The following is a 27,398-nucleotide window of genomic DNA, read 5'->3' on the forward strand; positions in this document are numbered from 1 at the left end:
AAGGAGATTACTCATGAAACTAAATTTGATAGATTTGTGTTTTTACAGACTAACGTCTTCAGTAGGTACCAAGGGGCTTGGAGCTGAGAGACACAGATAGGAAGATGGTCCAACACATTGTTGCTTTTTGGACTTCTCACGGTATTTGCTGACAATAACAAAAGTACTGAATATTACCCGCTGTGTTTATCCAAATCCAAATTAATACCCCATCACTGCCAAACAGCAGACAGAGTGGCTGATTTACAGCCCACAGACGACAACAACAACAGAGCAGCAGCAGGCGGTCATTTCTCACTCTGGTCCTGCCTGCACTTCACTTTGACCTTCAGAGGAAACACTGGAGCTCATTTGGCCATAAAGTCATCCTGCTGGTGTCCATCAGTCGTCAGTAACAGCCCCATTAGCCCTCAGAACAGAGTTGCATAAGGCTGTAAACTGCAGATATATGACTCAGGCAGTTACAGAATGTGTGTGTGTGTGTGTGTGTGTGTGTTCTAGTATTGCGCTCTCACAGTGATTGTCCCCGTTCTCAATACAAAGCAGACTAAATCCAAATTCATCAGACGTAGGCTCCCTGCTGAGCTAATATGACAAGCTAACAAGCTAAATCTCTCTCTCTCTCTCTCTCTCTCACACACACACGCACACACACACACACACACACACACACACACACACACACACACACACACACAAAGTAGCTGATGCCCCATTAACACACACCTATGGAGGGTTGAAATCAAAACAGCTCAAGCATGAAAAGTGACTTCTCATTTAGGTTTTCTTTGGATCTGATTGAGGACACATTTTATGGAGAAGGAGGAGGTTTTAGTCAGTTGACATTTTAGTCTTTTCAGTCAGTACATTATTTTGGACATCCAGTCGAGCCAAAACCAATCATTTTGTCCTTTTAGTCAAACGTATTCCACATAAGATTTTGTGTCATTATCTGGTGAAACACACAGGTTGGATGATTCAGAATGCAGCTTAGCAGAAAGCGTGTGGTGGTCTGATGGTGTCAATTAAAGGAAAAATCCAGACATGGAACTTGTTCTGATTTGCATATTTATTTAGAACCCAAATGATTCAGCAAATAATGCTCTAGCAAAAGTTCAGTCAAGAAGACTTTTCATGCTCAGGCTCTAAGTTTTTTGTCTCACCCTGCCATTCACTTCTTGCACACATGCTCACTTACTATCTCTGGGTGTCATTGTCTGGGTCTGTAAATTGAGTCCTCAGTTGTTTTTTAGCTGATTCACAGTCAACCAATAGCACAGCGACACACCTTCTCTGTCAGCCTATCATCTTACTGCCCCTCGTCTTAAATATGGTTCTTTCTCTGCTGTAGTCCTTTCTTGCTGCCATCAGGGGTGCCCTTCACCTCCCCATCACCACCTGGTCTTTGCAGATTCATCAGCCTCATCCACCTCAGCAGTCAGCATCCTCAGAATCAGCAGCCACCACCACCACCAGTGTCTGGACTCCATGTGGGGATTTATCTTGCTGCCGCTCAGATGCCCCATCATTTACAAAATATCTCCTACTGGTGTCCAAGCACCAAAGAGTTCTTCTCAAATCATCTGTTAATTTGTACACTCGTGTCTTAAATATTATCTTTACTTCATTCTTCTATCTTGCCTGATTGAACTGGCCTAGGGTCCAATACTCTCTTAAAAACTATTATAAAACAATGAATCCCAACATCACCTTGTTTCTTTCTCCAAAGCCCTGTTGTTTTCATGGTTAACTTGAACTTCAAGAAGTATTTCACTGCTGGACAGATGGTCCTTTCATAAAGCTGTCTATGCAGTGGAGAGCAGCAGATACTTGTAAAATTGGTGCTACAGAACCAGAGAAAACAGAGAAAAAGGGCTGTGGCTTTCACTTTTGCTCAAGAGGAAGAAAACCTTTAACTATCAGAATGCACTGTACCGCACCAGACCAATAAACACCCCCTCGGAGGTGATGTAATGCAAGCTAGTCCGTCTGACATTAAGCCTGCTGGTAACAAATCTCGTACTACATTAAAACAGAAAACTGAAACATGTTTCTGAAAACATTTGAGGTGAGAAATAACAGAGTAAAAGAATCTTGGTTCATATTTGATCAGCGCTGCCTAGTTTTACCGTTTGATCTCAGCTTTTTCAGCCCGTTTTCATACAGACAACAATATGGTGTCCACTTCTTCACAAACTCTCCCCGGTACAACTACAAAGGGCACCAAAATATGTTTGTGAAAACATTTTAGGCAAGAAATAGGCAGTACAGTAACAGAATCTTGGTTTATATTTGACCAAGAGTGCCTAGCTTTGAACGTCTGAGTTTGAGTTTGAAATAGTGAGAGATTGTATTAAAACTTTTAATACAAAGAAGATTGTAATGGTACATTTATACCCAGATGTCAGTACCTACTGCTAGTTTTGGATTTTGAAAACAAAATTAGTTATTGTTTATTTTTTGGCAATATATATAAATCTAGGACAATTGATCAATATCATGATTTTGATAAACTCAGTCTTTAGTTTCATGTCAGCAGCTGCTCTGGCTGTGAGACAGACACCACCACACACTACCAGGTCACATGATCACATCACATCCCCTCCTCTGTACCATAACACAACTAGGTCAGTGCTGAGCATATGGGGGTTTTCCCACTGTGTGTACTTGTACTCTCACACTGCACAGTGTCTTTGTCTATTATAATCAGCTTCCCGGAGCACGACTTGAAAGCTTCAGCGCTAATATGAAGTGATTTCAACATCGCCTCCGGGGACATGAGACACGCGGATTGGAAAAGTTAAAGACGAAGAGGAGGAGGCAGGAAAGGTTGAAACATAAATCCCTCTCCTAGAGGTAACAGGGGAGATGAGGAGAAATAAACTGCACAAAAATGAAAAAAAGTGCAGGTGAAACAGTCACATCAAAAGTATCTACAGTGATGCAAATTGACGACACTCTCCTCCGTCCTCATTTCAATTAAGTTTCTCACCACAAAAGGAGATAAAATTATGCCAGACTGAAGTTTTTGGGCGATGTGACATTTGAGAGTAACTACTTTGATATCAGCCTCATCCATTATGTCAGGTAGATGAACAAAGGACAGTCCCACTGTCAGAGGGCTGTGTAATCTGTTTCTGCTGAGACATATCTAGTCTATAATCATTAAACCCACAGAGGCTGAAGCACCTTGTGTGCACCTCTGTGGCCTCTGTATGTTCTCATGTGACTGCTAACTTAAGTGTCAGAACCAGTGAGTGATTTTATGGTGTTTATCAAAAGTGGCAGCTGCTGCGGAGTATAAACAATAAGGTGATCCACCGTTGTTGTTCCTCTATGTTACGATGTAGCTGTATGCATTCTAAACCTTCTTTTGCAGGAAAATAAGGAGTTAAAATAAATGCTGCATTTCAGCTGATTGAACATTTTTCCTTTTATGTGTTTTGTTTGATTTATTGACATTTTAAAAAGACTCACTTTAATTGCCCTAAAAGTCACTAAAACAGCATCAAGAGAGAAAACCATCTTGTGAAATATTATGTCTTTTGTCTTTGTCTTCATTTCAACATGATGTTTTTAGCAAAGTATTGTAGTGATACTGATGTGTGTTTGTACACTCAACAACTCACTACGGGACATGTTATGGTCGTTAAATATTTAGAAGTTCGTACATATGGTGGTAAGGTTGTAAGGCACCTCCACAGTATCAGTCTGTTGTTCTGACAAGAGGGTAAAAAACTGGTACCAGGAGCGAAATGTGGGACCTTGTAAAATGGAAGAGCAGGAGGAGACAGATGAAGATCGACCACTCTCCATTGATTTGCTTTGGTTGTCTGCACTGAATTTTAAGATATTCAACTTATTATCAGTACCAAATTCATAATTCACTGTGAAATGACCTAAAGTGTCAGACTGCAGGATCTGATCTGCTGTTAAAGGCTGCTAGAAGAAATGACAACTAAACATCCTGGAGAGACAAGAAAAAATGTTTGCTCATCCAGTACTTAAAAGGGAAAAAAGAAAGAAAGAAAGAAAACAAGAAAGAAAGAGGGACAGAGTGGATACAGAGGGACACATTGGACACAGAGGGACACATTGGACACAGAGGCACAGGGCCCGTGTCCCTCAGAGGATGCGGCGCTAAATTGGGACACAGCTGTTTGTGATGTCTGCTCGGGTTAATGTTAACTGATCAACAGGTTAGCCTTGCTAACATTAGCTAACGTTAGCAAGTTACTTAGCCATGGGCTCACCTACCAGCCCCACTTTCAGTTGGCTAAACATTGTATAATGTGCTGTGGACGAGTCACTGTTTAAAGCGCTGTTTTTCATGTGGTCTACAGAGTTATCTGCCATCGAACAAGACAATGCTAACTACGAGCTAACGTCGCTACTCCACTGCAGCTCGCCGACACCATCCAGCAGCTGAGGTCAAAGCAACACAACAAGGACCTGAATGATGCCCTGCTGCAGAAGCTGGAGACTGACACCAGTGTGCAGGGCCGCCCCTGACCAAATTGGGGCCCTAAGCGAAATTTTATTTGGAGGCCCCCATCCCAAATGTATCATAGGTACAAAATGACCGTAAAACAACTTGCCATTTAACTTGACAACCTTCACTGGCAATAACAAATGTACTGTAGATACAGTAGTTTGGCTGTATGAGTCAAATAAAATAAAAAATTCAACCTGAAATAAATAAATAAATATTAAATAAAAATAACTAAAAATAAAAAAAAATAAAAATAATTTCAAACTGAAATAAATAAATAAACAAATCTGAGTCACAAATAGCCATCAATTACTCATCAAAAGAAAGTAACTTCCACCACCTCAATCCCCCACCCTTGATTAAACACTGAAAATAAAATAAAAGAGGGAGACAGGTTTTTCCTATTTAATCTTATTTTGTTATATTTCTCCCTCTCCCCTCTCTGGAGGCGTCCGATCTCCCTCAGCCCTCCGCCTCTCCCACCTTAATTAAACACTGAAAACAGAAATAAAATACAGAGACATTCTTTTCTATTTTCATCTTATTTAGCTATATTTCTCCCTCTCCCCTCTCTGGGAGCATCCGACCTCCCGGCCCTGCACATACCCCCGAGGCTCGGGTCTCCCCCTCCGTGGAGCCCGCCCGCCCTTCCGTCCCCGCACATACTCCTGAGGCTCTTTTGGACGACATGTCGACAACTCTTCACCTGCTGCAGCTCTGCAAGTGCCTGCCAGCGCACCCCTCTTATTGTTCAGATGTCGAGTGCTGTCAATCATTGCAGCGACAAATGGGCGGTCAGGTCTCTTCTCTCCTTCCTCAAGCTGATTCTACGCGCGCCTCACGGTAGCGCATGTGCGCATCCATTGCGCATATGCACAAATGCGTCCCCTCGCGCAAAATGTGGCCCCCCATGGAAGATGAGGCCCTACGCACAGCGCGTGTTCTGCGTTTAGGGAGGGGCGGCCCTGCCAGTGTGTTTCTTCATGGGAAGTTTTAGTTTTGCACATTCAATGCACACTTGTCACTTTTATCATTACCATGTTTTTTGTATTTAAATAAATTACCTTCTAAAGAGACATGTCCTAACAATTGTGTAATAAGTTCAAGTAAAGCTAGTAAAAACATGTCAAGACCTCAACAGGTTACCCATTTATGAAGATGCTTTTCACAGATGTCTTCAGTCACTGTGTTTATAAAGAAATGAGAACATGGCAGCCATAATCATTTATATGAATTTACTGAACTGAAGGATGAAACAATATTGATGACATGAAGTAGTCCAGCAAACACAGGTAAAAGGAGTCAGGTAAGCAGCAACAAATCAGCAAAAACAATGGAGAGCAGCAGCCATAACGTGCAGCATACACAACCAGAACTAAATAAAACAAACATTTGAATGGCAGGTTTTTAGGAGGCACCTCTACCGTCCTTTCAATCTCCCAAAACCCATTTCCACAACCGACCATGCGCTGCTTAATCTGTAGTTATAGGTGTGTTGTTCAGGGGTCAATCTGCCAGTGTCCGTAAAGTGCTTCATGAGCCAGCTCTGCATGGGGTAGGACAAAAATGTATGTGATCAATACTAAAATGAATATCCATCATGCTGTTTAACCCTTATGCCTTATTTAATAAAGTTTTGCTTGTATTGAAAAATAAATGTGTATGCGCATGAGTGTCTGTACATAAATGTGTGTATGTGCAGATACAAAAAGGGTCTTGCAGATCTGCATTCATAGCATGTGAATGTGCTGTACATTTAATGTATGAGGAAATGTATAGCACATTTGAAGTGTAATATATCATTCTATTGAGTTTATTATGTTCTTCATCCTCTTGAGGGTCGCGGGGGGGCTGGAGCCTATCCCAGCTGACATCGGGCGAGAGGCAGGGTACACCCTGGACAGGTCGCCAGACTATCGCAGGGCTGACACATAGAGACAAACAACCATTCACGCTCACAACGGACAATTTAGAGTTATCAATTAACCTAGTCCCCAATCTGCATGTCTTTGGACTGTGGGAGGAAGCCGGAGTGCCCGGAGAAAACCCACGCTGACACGGGGAGAACGTGCAAACTCCACACAGAAGGGCTCCCACGCCCGGGATCGAACCAGTAACCCTCTTGCTGTGAGGCGAGAGTGCTAACCACCACACCACTGTGCCGCTTTATTACGTTCTATTGATGCTATATATATATATATATATATGAACACAGCCGAAATTATCAAGAAAATTAAGTGACAAACTAAAAATGTTCTTAGTGAGGCATATGGGTTAAGAAATTTAGGTTAAACATAAATCACTGACTTGTATTTTCATACAGTTTGTTTACATGCATTTCAAATACTAGAGTTAATTTCACAGAGCTAAGCATCCTCTGTTGTCCAGCTGAAACTACAATAAACTAGCCCTCAGTTGTCTAAATAAGTACACAACACATGATGTTACACATTTGCATTGTGAATTAGCTGTGCTCTGCCAGCTAACGTTAGCTTACAACAAAGGCTAACATAACAATCTCACGTTCAGTGTTAGTAAGACACAAACCGTGTTAGATTATTACCTGTCTTCTGGAACGTAATTGCTGTCCATACAAATCTTGTCGAGCAGCACAAATACGACATATCTGCCGTGTTTTGGATGCCGATGAGGCCTCGTAGCACCAGGAGTAACAGTTGAACAAGTACGTGGTCCGCCATCGTTGTTGTTGTTGCTGTTGTTCAAAGTAACTGACGTATACAGTGACGCAGTGACGTGGCACCCTAACCACCGTGGAAAAGCAAATCGGTTCTCAGCTGGTTCACAAGTTGAACCAACTGAGAACCAGCTGAGAACCAGCACCAGCACTGGCCCTGAACCAGCACTGGAACTGCTTTGGTGGAAAGGGAGTAACAGTGAACAGTGAACAGTGACACAGAGGGACACAGTGGTGGATACAGAGGGGCACATTGGACACAGAGGGGCACATTGGACACAGAGGGACACATTGGACACAGAGGGACACAGTGGTGGATATAGAGGGACACCGTAGATACCATGGGTGCAGATCTGATGACAAGTTTGGGGGGGACACAATCAGTTGTGATTTTTTTTTTAATTGCACGCATGCAAATCATGCCCACAGAGCGCTTGGGATTGCCAGCATATTTCACGATTTCAGAGAGGCTCATCACCATCACCAAGTCATTCAAAAAGCACTACAAAGAAAATCATATGCTTACCTTTACTGTTTATTTCTCTTAAACAGCCAGTAGTACATGGAACCAGCCATCACCCTCCTTTTCACTGCTTCGCTGTTAGTTAATGCTACTTCTAGTTTCAGGGTCTCAGGCATGTTATGTCCACTCATGTTCTCATCTCTCTCCTCTCACGGATTCCCATTTCTCCTCATCATCTTCCCTTTCTCCCAGGTTATAGGACTACTGTATACATTTGTTGAATTTCAATCATTTAAGCTGTTTAGAATTGGGGGGGACAATTTGTGTTTTTCAGAATTTGGGGGGGACATGTCCCCCCTGTCCCCCCCGGGATCTGCACCCATGGTAGATACAGAGGGACACAGTGGATGCAGTGGGACACAGTTGTTACAGAGGGACACAGTGAATACAGAGGGACACAGTGAATACAGAGGGACACATTGGAGACAGAGGGACACAGTGAATACAGAGGGGCACATTGGACACAGAGGGACACAGTGAATACAGAGGGGCACACTGGGCACAGAGGGACACTGTAGATACAGAGGGACACGGTGGATGCAGAGGGACACATTGGACACAGAGGGATACATTGGACACAGAGGGACACAGTGAATACAGAGGGACACGGTGGATACAGAGGGACAGATTGGACACAGAGGGACAGTGGTGGATACAGAGGGGCACATTGGACACAGAGGGACACATTGGACACAGGGGGACACCATAGATACAGAGGGACACAGTGGATGCAGAGGGGCACATTGGACACAGAGGGACACATTGGACACAGAGGGACACCATAGATACAGAGGGACACAGTGGATACAGAGGGACACCATAGATACAGAGGGACACAGTCGATACAGAGGGACACAGTGGATACAGAGGGGCACATTGGACACAGAGGGACACAGTGGATACAGAGGGGCACAGTGGACACAGAGGGACACTGTAGATACAGAGGGACACATTGGACACAGAGGGACACTGTAGATACAGAGGGACACCGTAGATACAGAGGGACACAGTGGATAGAGAGGGGCACATTGGACACACAGGGACACTGTAGATACAGAGGGACAGAGTGGATACAGAGGGGCACACTGGACATAGAGGGACACCGTAGATACAGAGGGACACAGTGGATACAGAGGGGCACATTGGACACAGAGGGACACTGTAGATACAGAGGGGCACACTGGACACAGAGGGACACAGTGGATACAGAGGGACACCGTAGATACAGAGGGACACGGTGGATACAGAGGGACACCGTAGATACAGAGGGACACGGTGGATACAGAGGGACACCGTAGATACAGAGGGACACGGTGGATACAGAGGGACACCGTAGATACAGAGGGACACAGTGGATACGGAGGGACACAGTGGATACGGAGGGACAGGGGGACAAAATAAATGAAAGTGTAAATCTGGTCTGTAAATGACAAACAGGTAATTAACTGATTTTTATGAGGGCAGAGTGGGGCACACACACACACACACACACACACACATAAAGACACATCCCATGACAAACAGCATGTCCCCTTCTGCTGACTGCTGAGTGGACATCTGTCCTTTTGTACTGCTGTCTGCTGGGCTCACACACACACACACACACACACACACACACACACACACACACACACACACACACACACACACACACACAGGACGAGGACATATGGTACAGAAGTGTAGCTGGTTTCTACATGTCCTTTGCATCAGGTTATGAGTCAGTAAATCAGCACCGTGACTCATCTCCCCTTCAGGAAGCAGAACTGTCAGAGCAGCTTCCACTGACACACCTGAGCGTTTGTTTTCATCTCCATGTGGCACCAGAGGGGCGGAGATATGAGCCAGGAAAGCTGCTTTAAACCAGTTTAAAATCCGTGCAACAGATAATGTGAAGTGTACATCGACAAAGCTAAGAGGATCTGAAAGTTAAGTGGTATGGGTATCTGTCAGCTTCAATATTTGGATATTTGTCTCCAAGATGTAGCTCTCAGTCAGTGGTGGAGTTCATTTCCCTGCCTCTGCTGACGGGATGAATTATCAGCTTTGGGTGAAGTAGATCAGTGTAAACAGGGAGATCTATTGGATCTCAGTAGACAGGTTTTCATCCAAATGTAGCACAAATCTTAACGAAAGTCTAGAAAATTTGCATTAGAAAATGCTAATTCATTTTCACCCACTGCTATTATGCAAATAAAAGACTTGAATTCAAGGAGATAAACAGCTGGTGGAGCTAATTATCCAGTCAGGTGCCATTAAACCACTGTAGAAGAGGGGGATGCAATGATGTCATTAAAGTCTCTAATGATAACAAATCATGTGAAAAAACTGGTTGGAGATATGACATTTCTATTATTATACAGAATGCACACATAAATGCAAATAACTTGACAGTGTTTTTCTCTTTTTTTTTTGTTAATTTAATGTAGCATGAATGTTTATAGTCACCTCTCTATCAGCTCTGCTAAGTTTGTGCTAAATTTAGGCTCTTATGTCTATTTTACAAGTGTTGGTGCTTTATGTTTTTGGTGTTGGTGTTGGCGGCATGTGGCTGCAATTTCTGCCAGCTGCTAGCTAACCTGGTCGAGGTTTTCAAATGTAAACATCAGTAAACATCGAGGAAAAGATGGAGAAGAATGGACACCAGCTGAAATAATGTAGCATCCTTCTATTGTATAGGTGTTGGAAAATAGCCAAGACAACCTCCATGCTGCAACAGTTTCCAGCAGGATATCAGGAACAGTAATATCCTTTGATTCACCAAAAACGTGGCTAAATCCTGGACAGTTCCATTTAACCAGGTGACGTTTCTTCTGTATGCTGATCTGACAGAGCAGAGGACTCTGGTGAGAGAGGAAGAGTAGGTGTGTGCTTTATGGTAAACAAGGACTAGTGTGACTGTGGGAATGTGTGGTGCTGTCCTGTTCCTGCTGTGGATCACTGCTATACACCATTCAGAGGCGGCTGCAGAGCCGTGCTGCCTGTTGTCAAGAGAAAGAAATGATTGATTGATTTTTTTTTCTAATGTGCACACTGAAATAGCACATAAAACTAGAATTACTGTATTGCAATTGAATGCCGTGCCATCCATGTCTTTTGAGACTTAAATGTAGCCAATGCTTCAAAAATGGTTGTTGCTTCAAAGAAGCTATACATTCTAAAACATGGATGCACCACTCACATCTTCCCCACGGCAGCACAGACGATCTATACAACAGCAGTTTCAACATCAGCGTCACCAATATAGTATCCAACCAAATGTCTCCCCTTCTGTTCCTGAGATATGACGATGAGCAATGGCCAAAAGGTGTTTTTGCAGAACTTTATGATGTCACAATTAGAGCTCTGATTCTCTGTCCAAGCCCGACTAGGCCAAACCTGAGCCTCTGGATTTTCTCATTATGACTGATTATGGCTTGAATCAGGTCGGGTTCTCGCCAATTATGCAGTGTTTTTTTGTTTGTTTGTTTGTTTGTTTGATAAAACTGGCAGTTCTCATGCCCAAAGTGGTAGGAGTTTTAAGGGACTGAATCAAGAGGGAAAGAGGGAGAAAGATGTGGGACTGCGACTAGTGGCAAAGTCACGGAACAACGCAGTAATATAGTGGAGAACCGGCGGAATGAGAGAGTGCACGCCAGAGAGGGACAGAAAAAGAGAGAAAGAAAGAGTGAGAGAGGGGCTGCAAGGCCACTTAGTTGGCAGTGTTTTTTCTGCCTCCCAAGCAGTGGGAGAGATGTGCATAATAAGCACCGAAGAGCAGCGTTCATCATCTGCACGTGGCATTATCATAGATCGCTGTGTGCACTAGAGGTACTGAGGGGCGTAGCCCACTCTTCCAAACCTGTCATGCACGAGATGACAACCTACTGAAATAAGGAAGAGGAAAAGGAGAAGTGGTACGAGGAAACACATCAGCTCATTTAGCTTAATACTAAACATATATAGGATATAGTAGTTCTTTTACAGTAGAAATTCAGATTTTTAATTGGGCTTGGGCCCAAAACTGCTGCTGTGGGTCAGGCTCAAAAAGAAACTATGCAGCTTCATGCAGGGTCAGGCCTGATTTTTTTATGCCTGATCAAAGATCTAGTCACAGGGAAGTTGACCTTTGACCTTTTGGATATAGAATGTCATCACTTCCATCATTTTTAGACTTCGTGTAAAATTTTGTCATAATTCATGTATGAATTTCTGAATAATGTTTTGTGAGGTCACAGTGACCTTGACCTTCGACTACCAAATTCTAATCAGTTTATTCTTGAGTCCAAGTGAGCATTTGTGTCAAATTTGAGGCAATTCTCCTAAGACGTTCTTGAGATATCACATTCACAAAATTAAATGGACGCACATTCACAATGACCTTTGACCACTAAAGTTCATCTTTGACACAAAGTCAATGTTTGTGCCAGATTTTAAAAAATTCTCTCAAGGTTTTCTTGAGATACCAGGTTCACAAGAATGGGATGGATGCAAGGACACAGTGACCTTGACCTTTGAACGGTAACCACCAAAAGCCTAACCAGTTCATCCTTGACCCAAGGGGAACGTTTTTGCCAAATGTGAAGAAATTCTCTCAAGGTATTCACGAGAGCAAGTGTTCATGGGAATGAGACAGATGAGGTTACAACAACCTTGACCTTTGACCTATGTCCCCCAAAATCTAATCAGGTAATTGTGGATATTTCTGCCAAATTTAAAGAAATTCCCTCCAGGCGTTTTTAACATATCGTGTTCACAAGAATCAGACGGACAGACAACTCGAAAACATAATGACTGCAGCCATGGCTATCACCGATACAGAGGCATGATAAAAAGCCTTGTTTTAACAAATTAAGGGATTCTGTCAACAGAAACGTTGTCGAGTGTTTTTACTTTAAATCAGAAAAAGAAAAGGTTATATTAAAATGAAATGAAGCTCAGCGTAAGTTCAATTAGGAAGACCTTTCACCTTTTCACATTTTCTCCATCCCACTCTCACTACTCCCTCTAATCTGCTGACTATGGGTGTTCACTCCACTAGTTATCCAATCACACTTTGCCACAATCTCTCAGCCAATCAGGATGCCACTGCAAAATTTTAAATCTAAATTGTCACACGTGAAAAACAGGCAAGACTCCGAATCTCTAGTCGTTGTGCAGCTGAGCAGCAGCCTGAACATCGCTGCTCATGCTGGCAGTGTGGCTGCTCTAATCTGTTAACACAGACAGCAAAAGTATGTGTGTGCGTTTACCTGGCTCTGTAGCTCACTCTGCTGTCTCAGTCTCAGGTTTTCTGGTGTGTCGGCCACGATGGTGAACGACGTCTTGGGGTAATGTCTGAAAGGAGAAAGAGCAGTGTTATGTGTGTAATCTACATCGAGTCAGTTTTAACTATACAACTTCCATCAACACAAAAACTTGAGGGAGAGAAAGAGGGAGAGAAACAAAGAAGAACCAGGCTGTGTCTTCACTGAGTCACCTAAATGTGAAAATGCAGTTTTCACTCTCTTTACAGTTGGCAAACAACAAAGCTGCATGTAGTCTGTAGCTAAAAATATCTACTTGTAGCTCACTAGATCATGCAACGACCAAGCGGCAATCTCCAGGCAGTGTCCAAAATTAACTTTTTGACTCACTGGCCAGTGGGAAGATAGATATTAAAAAAAAGCAGCATATTTATTACCAACCAAAACAGAATAACTTTTTTTTGCCACATATACATTTGTTTCAATACATATCATTGATATGATATGATATCATTGAGCTAATAAGGCATTATGTTGAATACAAACTCAAAGTAAAGGCTGAAGCACAATTTGAGCAAAAATTATTACTGAACAGCGTACCATCACAGCTTCAGCATGTGAATATGCTCCCTGCTGAGCAGTGAAGCAGTGTATATGTCTAGGCTTTTATTGTCAATGGTATGAAGGGAAGGAGTGAAATTGTAATGCGCTGCCATTGACAATGTGGGAGGGAATAATCTTAGTCCAGACTACAGAGCCACCATGTTATTATTTATTTCCATCATAAGTATGGACGCAGGCAGGTGCCGCAAAAGTTTCGCAGCAGTTTGAATATGTGTAAAACAAATCTGTAGTGTGTATTTGCGTTTGTGTGTGTGTGTGTGTGTGTGTGTGTGTGTGTGTGTGTGTGTGTTAAACTCCAACAATGACAGCAGAGGAGCAGTGTGCCTCAGAATAACACAATAAAGTGGTAGAAATTCAGCATGTTTCAAGATTATTTTAGGATCAACTTTTACCTGCCAGTGTAGCCTTCCAAGATTTATTTGGCAATTGAAAAATAAATTGGCGCTTGGCAGGTGTTAATTTCAGACCCTGCATCCAGGGCTGAAAAATGCATGGATGTTTAAAGAAAACAGGATACAGCGCTGGAGACGGGACCCTGTTCATTTCTCTCAAAGTTGCTCTGTGGTGCAAAAAAGTTTGACTTCCTAGGTTTAAAATTAGCCCAATCGTCCACATCACTGGGCCCATACAGCAAGCACACCAGTGGCGGCTGCTGGTCTTTCATCAACAACAACATCTGTCATATTGTAGCGAGGCAGTAACTGAACATTTAATTGAAGCCGTTTTTCAACCACACTCATGGCATAGAACCTCAGCAAAACACACCTCAAAGATTTTCAGATGGGTTTAATCACCTGAACTGTACAAATGGTGAAAATGAGCTATATTTCTTATGGAAATAAATAACTCCGGACGGCACAAATATATATGCAAATATCCACATGGGACTGAGCTAAAAATGCAAAGCACACAAAGGGGTTCAGCCTTTTAGACAATTCCTCCAATCATCATGCAGACACCGAGCGTCCTCTCCCGCCTACTGCTCCATTAGGTCCCTGGGAAGCTGAGCCTCCCTGGAAGTGCCGATTTTGTCGCATTTATCCAATGACAGTCTCGCTTTGCTGCATGAAAAAATCCTGCTCAGCGCTGTCTCATAGGAATGCTTGGAGGCTCAGCGTCCAGGGTGCTGACACGAAAATGTATGACAGGGAGGTCGCGTTTGAAAACTGGTGATAAACAGCTGATGTTTGAACATCAAAGTCATGATGTTAAACGCATCCTAGCACACGTTTAATGCAATGTCAGTTCTTATTTCAATAAAAATTCAATAGTGCATATTTGACAATTTCTTCTATGAAATTTTAGGGGAAGTTCAGCCTCCCTTGTTGTCTCAGAGCAATAACCCCTGAAGCACACCAGAGACTTCTGCTGGCAGAGCAGCTAAGTAGCTAGTCCTCTAGACTTTCAAAATGTTATCAGACTGATGGATTAAATCCTAAATATGAAACAAAAATGTATCCACTCATTTACAGATGCCTCATTACAAATGTAAGTCTATGGGAGAATGTCTTTTCTGGCTCAGTGGCATCACATGACAGACCCAGGAGATGTATATACATGGTTTGACCACTATGTCAAATTGGCTTCAAAGTCTGACGAACTTCCCAGGAGCCTGGAAAAATGAAGCCAATGCAAAAGTGCCAAAACTGCAGTTACTCTAATCACCACTTGAGGCTAGCTCCAAGAGCAAGTAAATCCCCATAGACTTCCATGTTAAAATGCTCAACTTTACATCAGATAAAATCATGTTCACAGCCTCGTACAAAAAACTATTTTATTCTCTATATCTAATTTCAAATGGTACAGGTAGTGACTTTTTATAACTCACTTGATTAAATTTTATTTAGGCTTAAAGTTACACATAATTAAGGGCAGGGCTGCTTCAATGACAGGCCGTCTGTGAGGCATCGCTATAGTGTGTGAGTCAAATCCAGCCCTCACTCCTCTACAGCTCACCATCTCCTCTAAATACGGTCACTTCGTGCTCAACAAAACCAAGATGGCTGAAACTCGAGGCTCCAAAACAGGAGTCCACAAACCAATGCAGGGTTTCCCACACATTTATTAATCTGGGCCGGCCTGCCATGATCAAAACATAAAATAGATTTTCTAATTTTGGAGCTGGACTGTTCATTCGGAGTGCTGTTGGGGTATAACTACCGTTCAGTTATTTATTGCACCACACTGCTGCTCCTCTCATCCATCGATCTGATCGGCTCTGAAGAGATCAACAGATCAGATCACCTCACGAGTCACAAATTTAGAGACAGGACACAGAGTGATACAAAGGGACACCAAGGCATGCAAAAGAAAAAAAAGAAAGCTTGCTGTCAGCTCATGCATTTCCAACATTGTTCATTTTTTCTGTCACGTACATTTTATGTTAATGGTTTTCTAGCCTGTTTTTCACTAGTGAAAATTAGCATTAGCATTAATTATCACAGTAAACCATAGCTACAATTGTACAAAATGCATTGTGCTAACTAAGCTAGCAGCTAATTTTAGAGTCATCTCCACCCTCTTCTTCAAATATGGTCACTTCTAGTTAAAAAAATCCAAGACTCTGACGGCCAAAATACCAAGGTTCCAATCAGGATTCCACAAACCAATGGGTGACATCAAGGTGGCTACGTCCATCATTTTATAGAGTCTATGAATAAGACCTAAAGACATTCCTGGAACATTTTGAGCCAATGGCTGATTAAAGGAACATAGAAATGGACACTTTCTACTTTTAACCTCTGGAGGTCAAGTTTCTGAGACAACTTCAGTCCTTGGAGACACCAACAGCCCACATTTTACAACCATTTCTGCTAAATCTCTGCAACATTTTCATGATGTTTTTTTATCTTAAATGCCCTAAAAGGTGTGTCCACATTAATAGCACTTGTTGCTGCTTATTCAGCTCAGGTTCACCTACATGAAACTGAGCCCTTTATGATAAATGAACCAATTGCAAGAAAAACACAAAAACACAAAATCAAGTGTGTCTTCTCCTTGAGTTTAGAATAAACAACTATTTATGATCTCATCTTAACAGAGGTAACACACAGCACTTAATAACCATTCTTTTTAGTTTGTTATAAGTTATTTTTGTTGTGTTCAGTCCTTTAAAACAAGAAAGGCTGCAGCCTGAAAAATGTCAGAGCCTTTCCACACTGAGAGTAACCTCAGTAAGTTAATGGCGCACCAAGACGATGACGTTAGCAGGAACAATGACCCACTGAGAGGTCGAAAAATGAAATAGCAACATCCTGATACACCTCTCTTTATCTCACTGGACCTTTTGGTCACTTATTGGTGACCTTAAGGTGTATATTATCTCCTCTGTATCTAAAAACAGCAGCAGTTGGATTTAAAGCTTTTCTCTGCAAGAAGCATGAAGGACAATGGAGCCACTCACAGATCTGAGTGAGTACAGTGTGAGGTGGGTGGATGGGAGACACACAGTAGATGGAAAATACTCCCACACTCCACCTCTAAGAGGAGGAAGTATCTTTACTGAAGTCAGTGTGTAGCCCAGGAAGAGAAACCCTCTGTTGCTCTTGAAGGATATTTTGGGCCAGATAAGAACCTTAACCTCTTTGGGCTTTTTTTCCCCTCAAAAAAGTCTCTCAAAACAGAAATTTGTAAGACCTTCCCAATAGCCTGTTGATTAGGACATTTTACAACCAAAGGGTTAGTGGAGCTACAGAAACCAACCATGACCCTTTCCCCACTAAAATGACTGCATGTAAGTCTTTTAAGTGCGCTAAAAACAGGCCATACATTCCTTTACCCACTGCAAGCAGACAAGTAGGTTTTTTTTGTTTGTTTGTTTGTTTTTTTGTCACGTTCAACGTCACAAATGTGTTGGTCAACAGGTTAGTAAACAGAGGAAAGCAGCATGGACGCCAGTGAAAATGTTTTGGTGGTTGCTTTTTTTTCATATCTGTTACTTATTCAGTCTCTCTATCAAACTCAGTGTGGACTAATTTCAAACAATGTTTAAGCACTGCTTGGATGGAGACAGTTCCCAAAGATGGCATCCTTAAAAGTGTGCACCAAGGGTGATTTAAGATTTCTGTCCATTTTGTTACATTTAGTGTACATTTTTAATACTGTTTCACTACATAAAAAACAGGGCAACATTTACATTAAGTATACCTATATTGTGTTTTCAAATGTCTCAAACTGAAGAAATGAGCAATAAACATTAAAATCACCATAATTACAAAGTCTATTAAATATGTAGAGTAGTTTGTTTTCATGGTGACACAACACAAGTTTTTGAGGCTGTCTGTCAGATGAAGCCATAAATGAATCAAATTAGTTGGAAAATGTTTTCATACTGTTGTGTTTTCGTTACATTAAATTGAGCCATTTAAATCTACATAGGGAGCAGGTCCTCAATTATGGAGACAGCCATGTTCACCACCATGTTCCTACAGCAGCCCAGGACAGACAAACCAAATACTGGCTCCAGATAGGGACATTCACGTTTTTGTGTCAACCACTGTAGTAAGAAGCCCATCTGCAACAAATAGCATCGGAAAAACACTGACTGACACATGAAACTGCTGGAGCTGCAGTCACCTAATTTATTTCCGAATTTGTGCGCTGTGCCCTATTTGATCTATTGTGTGATGGAAAATTTAAGTTTATTGATATGATTAATCTTAAATTCTTGCATGTTGCTCTTTTGTATTTGTATTGTTATGACGAGTATAATTTTGTGAGGTAAAAGGGGTAGGTGATTATAAGCTTTAGCTACTACCCACACCCTTTCAGTTACATTGATTATTGAAATGTACTGACATAAACACATTCTTTCATTCATTCATTCATTCATTCATTCATTCACCTGTTGTCACTTTAAAAACTGACAAATTTAAAAAAAAAAAAAAAAAAAAAAGGTGACTGTGACTCATTCCGGCTAAATGTTGCCTCACTTGTGGAGCTGATTCTTGTGACGGCGATCTTCAGTGGGTGGAAACAGAAATACCAAACAGAATCACAAAGGCAGGAACATGAGTCATTAATAGAAATCAAACGGAAACACAGACACCAATGCTGAGTACAAGAAACAACAAATCAAAATACAGCTTTAAAAATGCCAACTGAGTTTATTTAACATCTCTGAGAGTCTCAATCAATGACAAGTTAGTGGCAAAGTATGGGCGAGTTTTATTTTTTAAAACTTGGAAAATGGGGCAAACTAGACTGAATAATACATGCTACAAGTACGAATCCATATAGAATATACTGTTCATGTTTTCCTGTAATTTGTGTATTTGGTTTACACCTGTACAGTATATGTGGAAACTGACAGTCTGCCTTGTAAGCCAGTTTGGGCTGGAAATGATGCCAGACACTACAGTGACATCAGAATACAGAGACCCCTCCATCTGAGTAGATTTTTGTTGTGGGACATAATTTATTCCATCTAAATGTCCATATATTTTACCACCATTTAGATGTAGACCTACATATATCCCAGTGTAACATTATAATGGTCAACCAGAAATTGAGCATCAGTCAGGTTAAAGTCATTTGAAAAAGGGAAGTCTAAAGTGCAACACACACCGCCACCATACGCCGCGTGTCATAACGTCGCACGTCAAAATGCCCGCTTCCATTATATTCTATGAACCAACCCACACTGGCGCCAGCCGACGCGCCGCGCCGCTCTGCTTCTGCCCACTGCTCCTTTGTCGGACAGCGAGATGCTGAAGTTGTGGCTAGTTGTGCTACAAATGGATGCTAACACTCCTCTCCAGACACTGTACCTTGCAGACCATCGGGTCTGCAGTGCTCACTTCTCCCAAGATGACTACTGCCAGCCGAAGAAGAGAAGACATCCAATCCCAAAACACCTCTTCCTCAAGAAAACGGCTGTCCCACGAGTAGAGAGAGCTACAGACACAGTGGAGCAGAGCTCGTGACATCACACAGCCCAGAGGTAAGGGAAAGGTTAGTATGCTATTTACAGAGATAGCACTGGTGATCTGAACCGGTCAGTGGCGAAAAACACACTTCATACACACATGCTCACTTACAGTACCCAGCGGGGCAGCCCTCCCCCTCTCTGCTACAACACTGACTGACAGCTGACTCCACTCATAGCACTCATAGCACTGTCGATCTGAACCGGTCAGTGGCAAAAAAAAGCACTTTTAATGAGCAAACTTATACGGGACGCATTTGCCCCCGTTACCGTTTTAGCTTGTTTCGTGGCTCCGGTTGCATCCGCCTCCCTCAATACTGAACCAATTTTAGAACAAGTTGTACCCATGAATCATACGCACACGTACACATGGGGAAATAGGGCCCAGGTTGAAAAATACTGAAGTTGTCCTTTAAGGCAAAGATTAGGTTAATAAACAACTTTTTAGGTTACTGTTTTGCTAGCTTATCCAAAAGTGGCGAGACAACCCAATCCTAACTGACAGGACATAAGGCACTACCCCCGGGTGAAAACCTGTGATTTTATGAAGTGCTGGACTTTAAAGCCAATCTGATAAAGTCGCCAAATCGTGGAATTACAACTGTGGGTCTCATGTGATACCAGTAGGCCCAAAAAGACTTTTCCCTATAGACTTACATGAGGAAAGACACATTTCTAAATCAGTGGATACATTTATTTGAGCAGCACAACCCTCACAAAATGATTCCTTTCATCGGGAAACGAGAAACATTGGGATTTTATCCATTTGGTCTGATAACATTTCCATAGTCTCGAAGAGCCGCACAATTATACCGATTCATCCCCATTTAAGCTAGCAAAGTGTAGAAATCTCTAGCACACTTGCTCTATGGGCCCAACAATGTGGAAGATCAGGTAATTTTACACCCAGAATGTCAAGGTTTTCTGGCTTTATGCGCCACTAAGCAAGTTTCAAAGAAATTAACAGGGCCCCTCCACTATCGCTGTTTCCAGATCTTTTAATACATCCATGCCCACAAACCTAGGATGAAGTTTGTTGCTGGTTAAACATCCCCCATCACTCCTGCGATTATTTCTTCCCATATTTCATGGGCATAAAAATTAATTCCTCTGCAATTAAATGGCAAAACATGACAAAAATAGAAATGTATGAAGAAGCGGAGAAATGGAAAGGAGGGGAAACACATGAAAGAAGAATTACAATTTGCAATGAGTGCCATGACAGCAACAAAGTCTGGTTTCAGCAGTTTTCCTCTGTGCTGGCAGATTCATTGAGCCTTGTAACTCTGTTTCTGTGTGTGAATCATCAATGCCAGCAGCACAGTTTGACCACTCCACTGAACTGTCCTTCGCTCCTCTCCTCCCACATCACCTTTCTTCCTCCCACTATCATTTTCACATATACTCTCTCTGTCTCCCACACAGTGTATCTCTCTCTCCTGTAGACTCTCAGTATTTAGAGATGATTTGTTCATGCTGCTATTAAAACGTGGAAGATAAATTTGCCTCTAAGGCTCTAATACACTCACAGTGGAGATGAACATAGTGGCATAAAGACATCACAACATTTAAATGATGTCTTTACAAAAGAGTTTATAGCCAAACTCGAATCTGTAGAACCTGACTGCGCATCAATCTTTCGGCTCAACCCTATGATTTTAAATTAAATCTTAATGGTTTAAAAACAAACCTTTCACAAAGTATTTTGTGTCTCGGTTCTCTTTAAATTAAGCCATTTTCTACAACTTGACATACACATATATTCTTTCATCACTTAATTGGAGGTGGTTACATCTTTGACTAACTGAATTTGTTTCATTATACAGTATCAACGAATAAAAATATAAGTAAACAATCCAAATTCAGAAAAACAGTAAGTAAGTAAGACAACTGGATCGCTTTCCATTTTCCTCAGAGCCTAGCAACTACTAACAACACAGGACACACTGCATTGTGTTTCCCAGAAATACTTCAGTTCCACTGTGCAACATTTCCTCTACTGGGGATAGTAACTGCAAAGAACTTAAACTGATACTCGTTGGAAACTGGAGATAGCTAGTGATAGCTACCGGGGAAAACAAAAGCGCTGTCCTCTTCCTGTTTTGGTTGCGCAATGGTTGACGCACGTCCTTTGTGCCGTAAACGGTACCTTCATTTTCCCAGGAGATTGTATCCAGTGGCAGACAAAACTGCATAGAGAAAGTGAGGCTTATAGGAACCAATCTAAACGCTGATGGTGTCATTACTCTACAGCCATTACATTGTGCAATCAACATTTAGTTTATAATAAGTTAAAGCAAAAAACCTGTCTATTACCACTTCATGCCACTGTGTGTGCTGTGCTTTTCAGTTCAGCAGGGAAGACTGGCTGAGCAGGGTCACCAGTGCGTACATCTCTAATAACCTCTAGTAATGACTCTACATGAGACCACAGAGACAGTCAAATGGCCCTGAAATCCTGAAAAGAAATAGCCACCACACCGGGAGAAAAAGAGACACTATTGCTGCAGGGTGTGGAAGAACATGAGAGGTCACTTTAAAAACTAAAAATGGCTTCATGGAAGAGTGGCGACCCGCAGGGAAACACAGTGACTTGGAGGTAGGCAACAGTTCTAAATTCAGTACACAGTGTTTGGCAGTATGATTGTGTTTATTACTATTGCAAAGCAGTCTACTTTTCTAGTGTTGATCCAGTAACACTTGACCTCTTGTTTACTTCCAGGAAATATTGCATGCCGCCTTACGTTTCACAGCATGCTGCAAAAAACAATGCAAAGAGCATAAACATCTTTGTGTATGCCCGCACCACGCGCAGCATCTACGGAGAGCCGCACCACAGTGTCTCACACTAGTTTGAACAAAGTCTTAGAAACTAGCTGGTGAACATTCTGGAGTATTCAGCAGCTGAAGAGACAAATATTTCCCTCACACCTCTTCCTAACTGAATCCAATATGAAAGAGCAACATCAGATCTCTGAACTGCTGATACAGTGCAATACTTACCCTTTCATAAGCTAATACATCAAGTGCAATACCTCACTTCCTTTATTATTTATTTCCAGACAATCTAAATTATTTTTTCTACTCTCTGACTGAATGATGTGTGTGTGCGCTCCCCTTGTTTTTTTTATGTCTTATGTTATTTTGTTTTTCCATCTAATGCACCTTACAGATGTACAATTTCGTTGTATAGGTGTCTGTACAATGAAAATAGATTATTTCAGTTTTTCCCAGTGAAGATGTCTTAACCTGTTCCGTGTGTCAGTCGTTTTAGTCACTTTTGTTAAAAGACTCTGTTTTTGCAAAGTTTCAGGCACCTCAAGCCTGTTTTCAAAGCAATGGCTGTTCCTTAGGCCTGATCAGAGCTTGATAAGCTCACTGAATGTTGTTGTCACTAAAAATATATCTAGACCATTTTTTGCACTACTTTGGAACCAAAAACAGACACTCATCAGGTGGAAATAAACACAACTTAGAGTGAATGCTAATGTTGTTGCATGTCTGCTGAATGTGTAAACAATTTCGCTGCAACTTTATAAGGGGAGCAGCATGGTGGTGCAGTGGTTAGCACTGTTGCCTCACAGCAAGACAGTCCGGGTTGAAACCTGCCGATCAGCTGAAGCCCCTTCACGTGGAGCTTGCATGTTCTCCTTGTGTCAGCATGGCTCTTCTCCACGCACCCTGGCTTCCTCTCACAGTCCAAAGACATGCAGGTTAGGTTAATTGGTGATTCTAAATTGCCTGTAGATGTGAATGTGAAGGTGAATAGACCCTTTTACTGTTAGTAAACAGTATGACATTTTTCTCCACAGACTTTAGCTAGCGCTAGCAAATTTCGTTGGCTTGTTTTAGATAATGGAGGAAGATGATGCAAGTGGCACATTAGGAAATACATATTCCCAGTGCTGGTGCACACTCTGGCACAAACTGTTCCATTCACAAATTCAGAGCGCTGTCGGAATGTACTGTTTGGTTATCCAGAGCACTACACTCTCAGAGTGGCAGAGTGAACTCTGAGCACTTTGTCTGGGGAGACAGAGCAGCAGAGTGCCGAGCGGAGTGAATGTGAGATTTACATAACGGTTCAATAATTCATATAGAAATAGAATGCTCCCTTTCTTCGACCAACAGGGCTCTCATTTTAGTGTAGAGTGTTATAATTTACAAACTCACCATGTTAGGTCACTCACTCTCCAGGACCGTGAATGTTACTTGAATAAGTAAACACTGACCAATGGGACCAGACTGGCCGACCCGTATGCTCTCACTCAGTGGATGGATGATGTCACAGGATTGCTGAAGGTGGGATGGCCGGCTTTGTAGTTGATTACTATGTCAATCTTACAAAGGAGGACGTCACTTGAACGATTTCCTCCAGTTTGTTTTTCTATCAAAGCTAATGTTGGCTAATGTGCTAAAATGTAATTGTTACGGAGAAATCAAAATTCCTCTTATTGCCTCTCCAATTTCTGATTAGATGGACATAACTTAATGCAAATAACCTAATTCATCCCTACAACAGTAAATATTTTTTCCCTAAGCTGATATGAAGTGTGCACTGCACATGTGAGCATTTTTGAGGATCATCCTCCATTCTTTCGTCTTATCACATTTAACCATAGTTAGCTTTCTTTTTGTTGACGGGTAGTGATGGCTGGTATGCAATAAAATTTAAGTTTTGAGCCATGACTCCTTCTATTCTAGCTCCCAATAACACATCAAGACATTTTAAGTCTCCTATGTAGCTTACGGCCCTGCTGTGGTGAGGCGTGTTTTGCCCCCAGCGAACAAACTGACATCATTGTGGCATCAGCCCTAAAACGGTCTATGGTTATCTGTCTCTGTGTGTCAGTACTGTGATAGTCTGGCGACCTGTCCAGGGTGAACCCCGCCTCTCATCCAGTGTCAGCTGGGATAGGCTCCAGCCCACCCTGCGTCCCTGCATAGGATAAGCAGTTATGAATGCAGTAATAAATAAACTTTATAAAGTGACCTCAAGGCAATTGAATCGAACGCAACTGGACATACTGTGAGCTGAGGCTTCATCAGTTCCTGCTTGTCTGACTAGGCTGGAGACTAGTTCCAGCCTAGTCAGACAAGCATGAACTGATGAAGCCTCTTGGATAACAGGTGAAACGTCTTTTAAGACAAAACCAAGTCCAGCTGCGTTTGATTCAATTGCCTTGAGATAACTATGACCTGGATGAATGAGAATATCCACAGGTATTTATAAAGTGACACATATGTCAATTTTGCATTTAAAGTTGTCCTGCTGCACAAGAAGTGCAGCCTTAAAGAAAGGGAGCTTAAAGTATCTCCAGGGATATTTAAAAAAAAAAAAAAAAGTTTTCACCATGTTACACTGTACACCTCTGATGTGACACACTAAACCCTGTTTCATCCTAGAGGTCACCCAAAATACACACACTGTGAGAGAATCCAAACACACACAGGTGCCCAAATCTTAACAGGTGAATCACCTGTTACTTGACACCAGACTGGGTTTTAAAACACTAAAAATAACACTCCTAAAGTTACAAACAGCATCATTATATTGTTGTTCATGTTTTTGTTTCCGTCTATGAAACCTATAATCATGATAATAATCATGGGTCACAGTGTGGCTGCTGTGGTCTGCACATATTTGTGTCCTTTAACTGATAATCAGTGAGAGCTGGTAAACAGTCATCATGATCTTTACTCATCTGTCTCTCTGTCTCACAGTGTGTTTGTCCCCACAGTCAATGTAAGTCTACACTCATAATGAGTCTGTTATATTTAGAAAACCCACCCTAACCAATGAACTGGAGTTCCCTTAAATCTTTAACTGTCACTGCCTCTGGCTCTCTGGGTGGAAGATAACATTATCAAGACTGTTTTGTTCTCAAAGGAAATACAACTGACATACCATTTAAAGTTTGGAATCACCTCTTATATTGACTGATCTCTTTTCTTCAATAACAATTATTTTAACAGAGATAAAAACAGTATCATACAGACGCCAAATATGTAATTTACATTTGAAATCATTTTGGTCCCAAAAGAAGAAGAAAATGATTCTAACTTCTGTTACATCAATGTCCCTCCAGTGTTGCATGGCAGGGAAAATGCTGTTGGAACATGGATTTTGAATCTGTCAGCTCATCTCCCTTTTTCTGCCTCTTCATCTTCCTCCTTTTTCAGACTTTCTCCTCTATATCTCACTTCCTCTCCTTTTGTTTTTGTCATGTACATCTCACTCTAGGGGTGCACGATATTAGGTTTTTTGCTGATATTTTCCAAGTCATTCTGGCCGATTGCAAATACCAGAGGTAAGACCAAGACATTGTCTTGCAAGTCACAAGTAAGTCTTTAGTCTTTCCTCCGAAGTCCCAAGTTAATACAGGCAAGTCCCAAGTCAAGACTGACAAGTCACAAGTCAGATCCCAAGTCCTAAACTTTGAATTTCAAGTCCTAAACAAGTCATAATGCTATCCTTACCGAATGTAATGCCACTTCAACGACACAATAATGATATCTGAAATGTAAAAAATCATAAATGCTTTTCAAAATTTGTATTTATTTGTTCAAACAAGTTTTGAAAAAGTTATTTTGTTGTTAAGCAAAGTTAGCATTAGCTAAGTAACTATGTTAATATTAGCGTCAACTTACCATTACTTGTAAATCTTCAAACGTTGAACAGAGTTGGTAGTTATTGCTTCTCTGTGTGTTTTTTTTTTGTTTTGTTTTGTTTGTTTTTTTCTTGTTTTTTTTCACTACTGTGTTGTATCTGTATGCAAACAAAATTATCTTTGGTATTACTTTTTCCAACGGGTGCTCAGTAACATAACGTTAGTTCTTTGTGATATTCTCCTGCAGCTTGAGTGGATGCTGTTGGATTAGTTGAAACAAAGTGGATCTGGGGAATTAAGTTTCGACCTCCTGGGAACAAAAATGTTTACATTAGTTGATTTAGGAAATGAAGAATAATAATTGATGACCGATTTGTGGCACACTTTTTTAAATAATAGACTTTTCAATCATTGGGCTTGGCGTAAGGTTATAAGAAGAAGTTGAAAGGTTTAAGTCCAAGTGTAGTTACGAGTCACTTGTGTTACAGTGCAAGTCCAGTTTCAAGTCCTTTGATTTGGTCAAGTCTAAAGTAAATTTGTGACTTGAGTCTGACTTGAGTTCAACTCATGTGCCTTGAGTCCACACCTGTGGCAGAAAACTATATATGCATATATGTTTTCCACCTAACTGCAGAAACCATGAAGTCACTCCTGTACTGAAACAAACATATTATTATAGCTACTCTTATTGTTGTGGCCCATTAACAGTTGTTGTGATGTACATTTTCACTGTGCAAAATAAGGAAACTTCAAACTAGGCAAGCTGTTTCACAAACCGTATGCTTTCCTATGAAAAGTAATGCACCCAAATTTGTACATATCCCACGTATGAAAGGCTGCGATCATGTGACAAATGCACTGAGGGGTTAAACAAGAAAGAAGTCCCAAGCGGTCTTGTAAGGTGGCAAATTAGGGTGGTGGATGGGTCACAAAAAGCTGGACTTTCCCTCGGGACTTTCCCCTGGAGTCTGGTGTTTGGAACCCTGTGAACCTTGAGTCATTTTAAGGTACGTCCTCACAGTGTTTCTTCTCCTTAACCTAACCTCCATAACTTTAATAACTTTACGTTTATTATCATTATCCATTGTTTGGACGATACTATATTTTCCGATATTACAAAGTCTGCCACGACACAATTTCAATTCAATACGATTCAGGGGTCTGTGATCGATATTAGGCAATATTAAATGCCCATTTAACAAAGTCTGTTACAGAAGACGCTGCCAACCCTTTTAAAACACATCAACAACACATAAATAATAAGTACAGTAAACTGACTCCAGTAACACAAACAAAAAAAAC

At 41.5% G+C, this 27,398-nt stretch overlaps 1 protein-coding gene across 2 annotated transcripts in view; it reads right to left on the reverse strand.

Annotated features, from left to right (window-relative positions):
• nebl (nebulette) overlaps positions 1-27,398 on the reverse strand; it is a 186,106-nt gene that overhangs the window by 117,845 nt on the left and 40,863 nt on the right. For both annotated transcript variants that reach the window (XM_049566108.1, XM_049566107.1), the window contains exon 3: positions 12,942-13,026. In XM_049566108.1, the coding sequence (XP_049422065.1) occupies positions 12,942-13,026 (85 nt within the window). The remainder of the gene's footprint in view (positions 1-12,941; positions 13,027-27,398) is intronic.

This window comes from Epinephelus fuscoguttatus, linkage group LG21 (genome assembly GCF_011397635.1).
Source record: "Epinephelus fuscoguttatus linkage group LG21, E.fuscoguttatus.final_Chr_v1".
NCBI classification, from domain to species: domain Eukaryota; kingdom Metazoa; phylum Chordata; class Actinopteri; order Perciformes; family Serranidae; genus Epinephelus; species Epinephelus fuscoguttatus.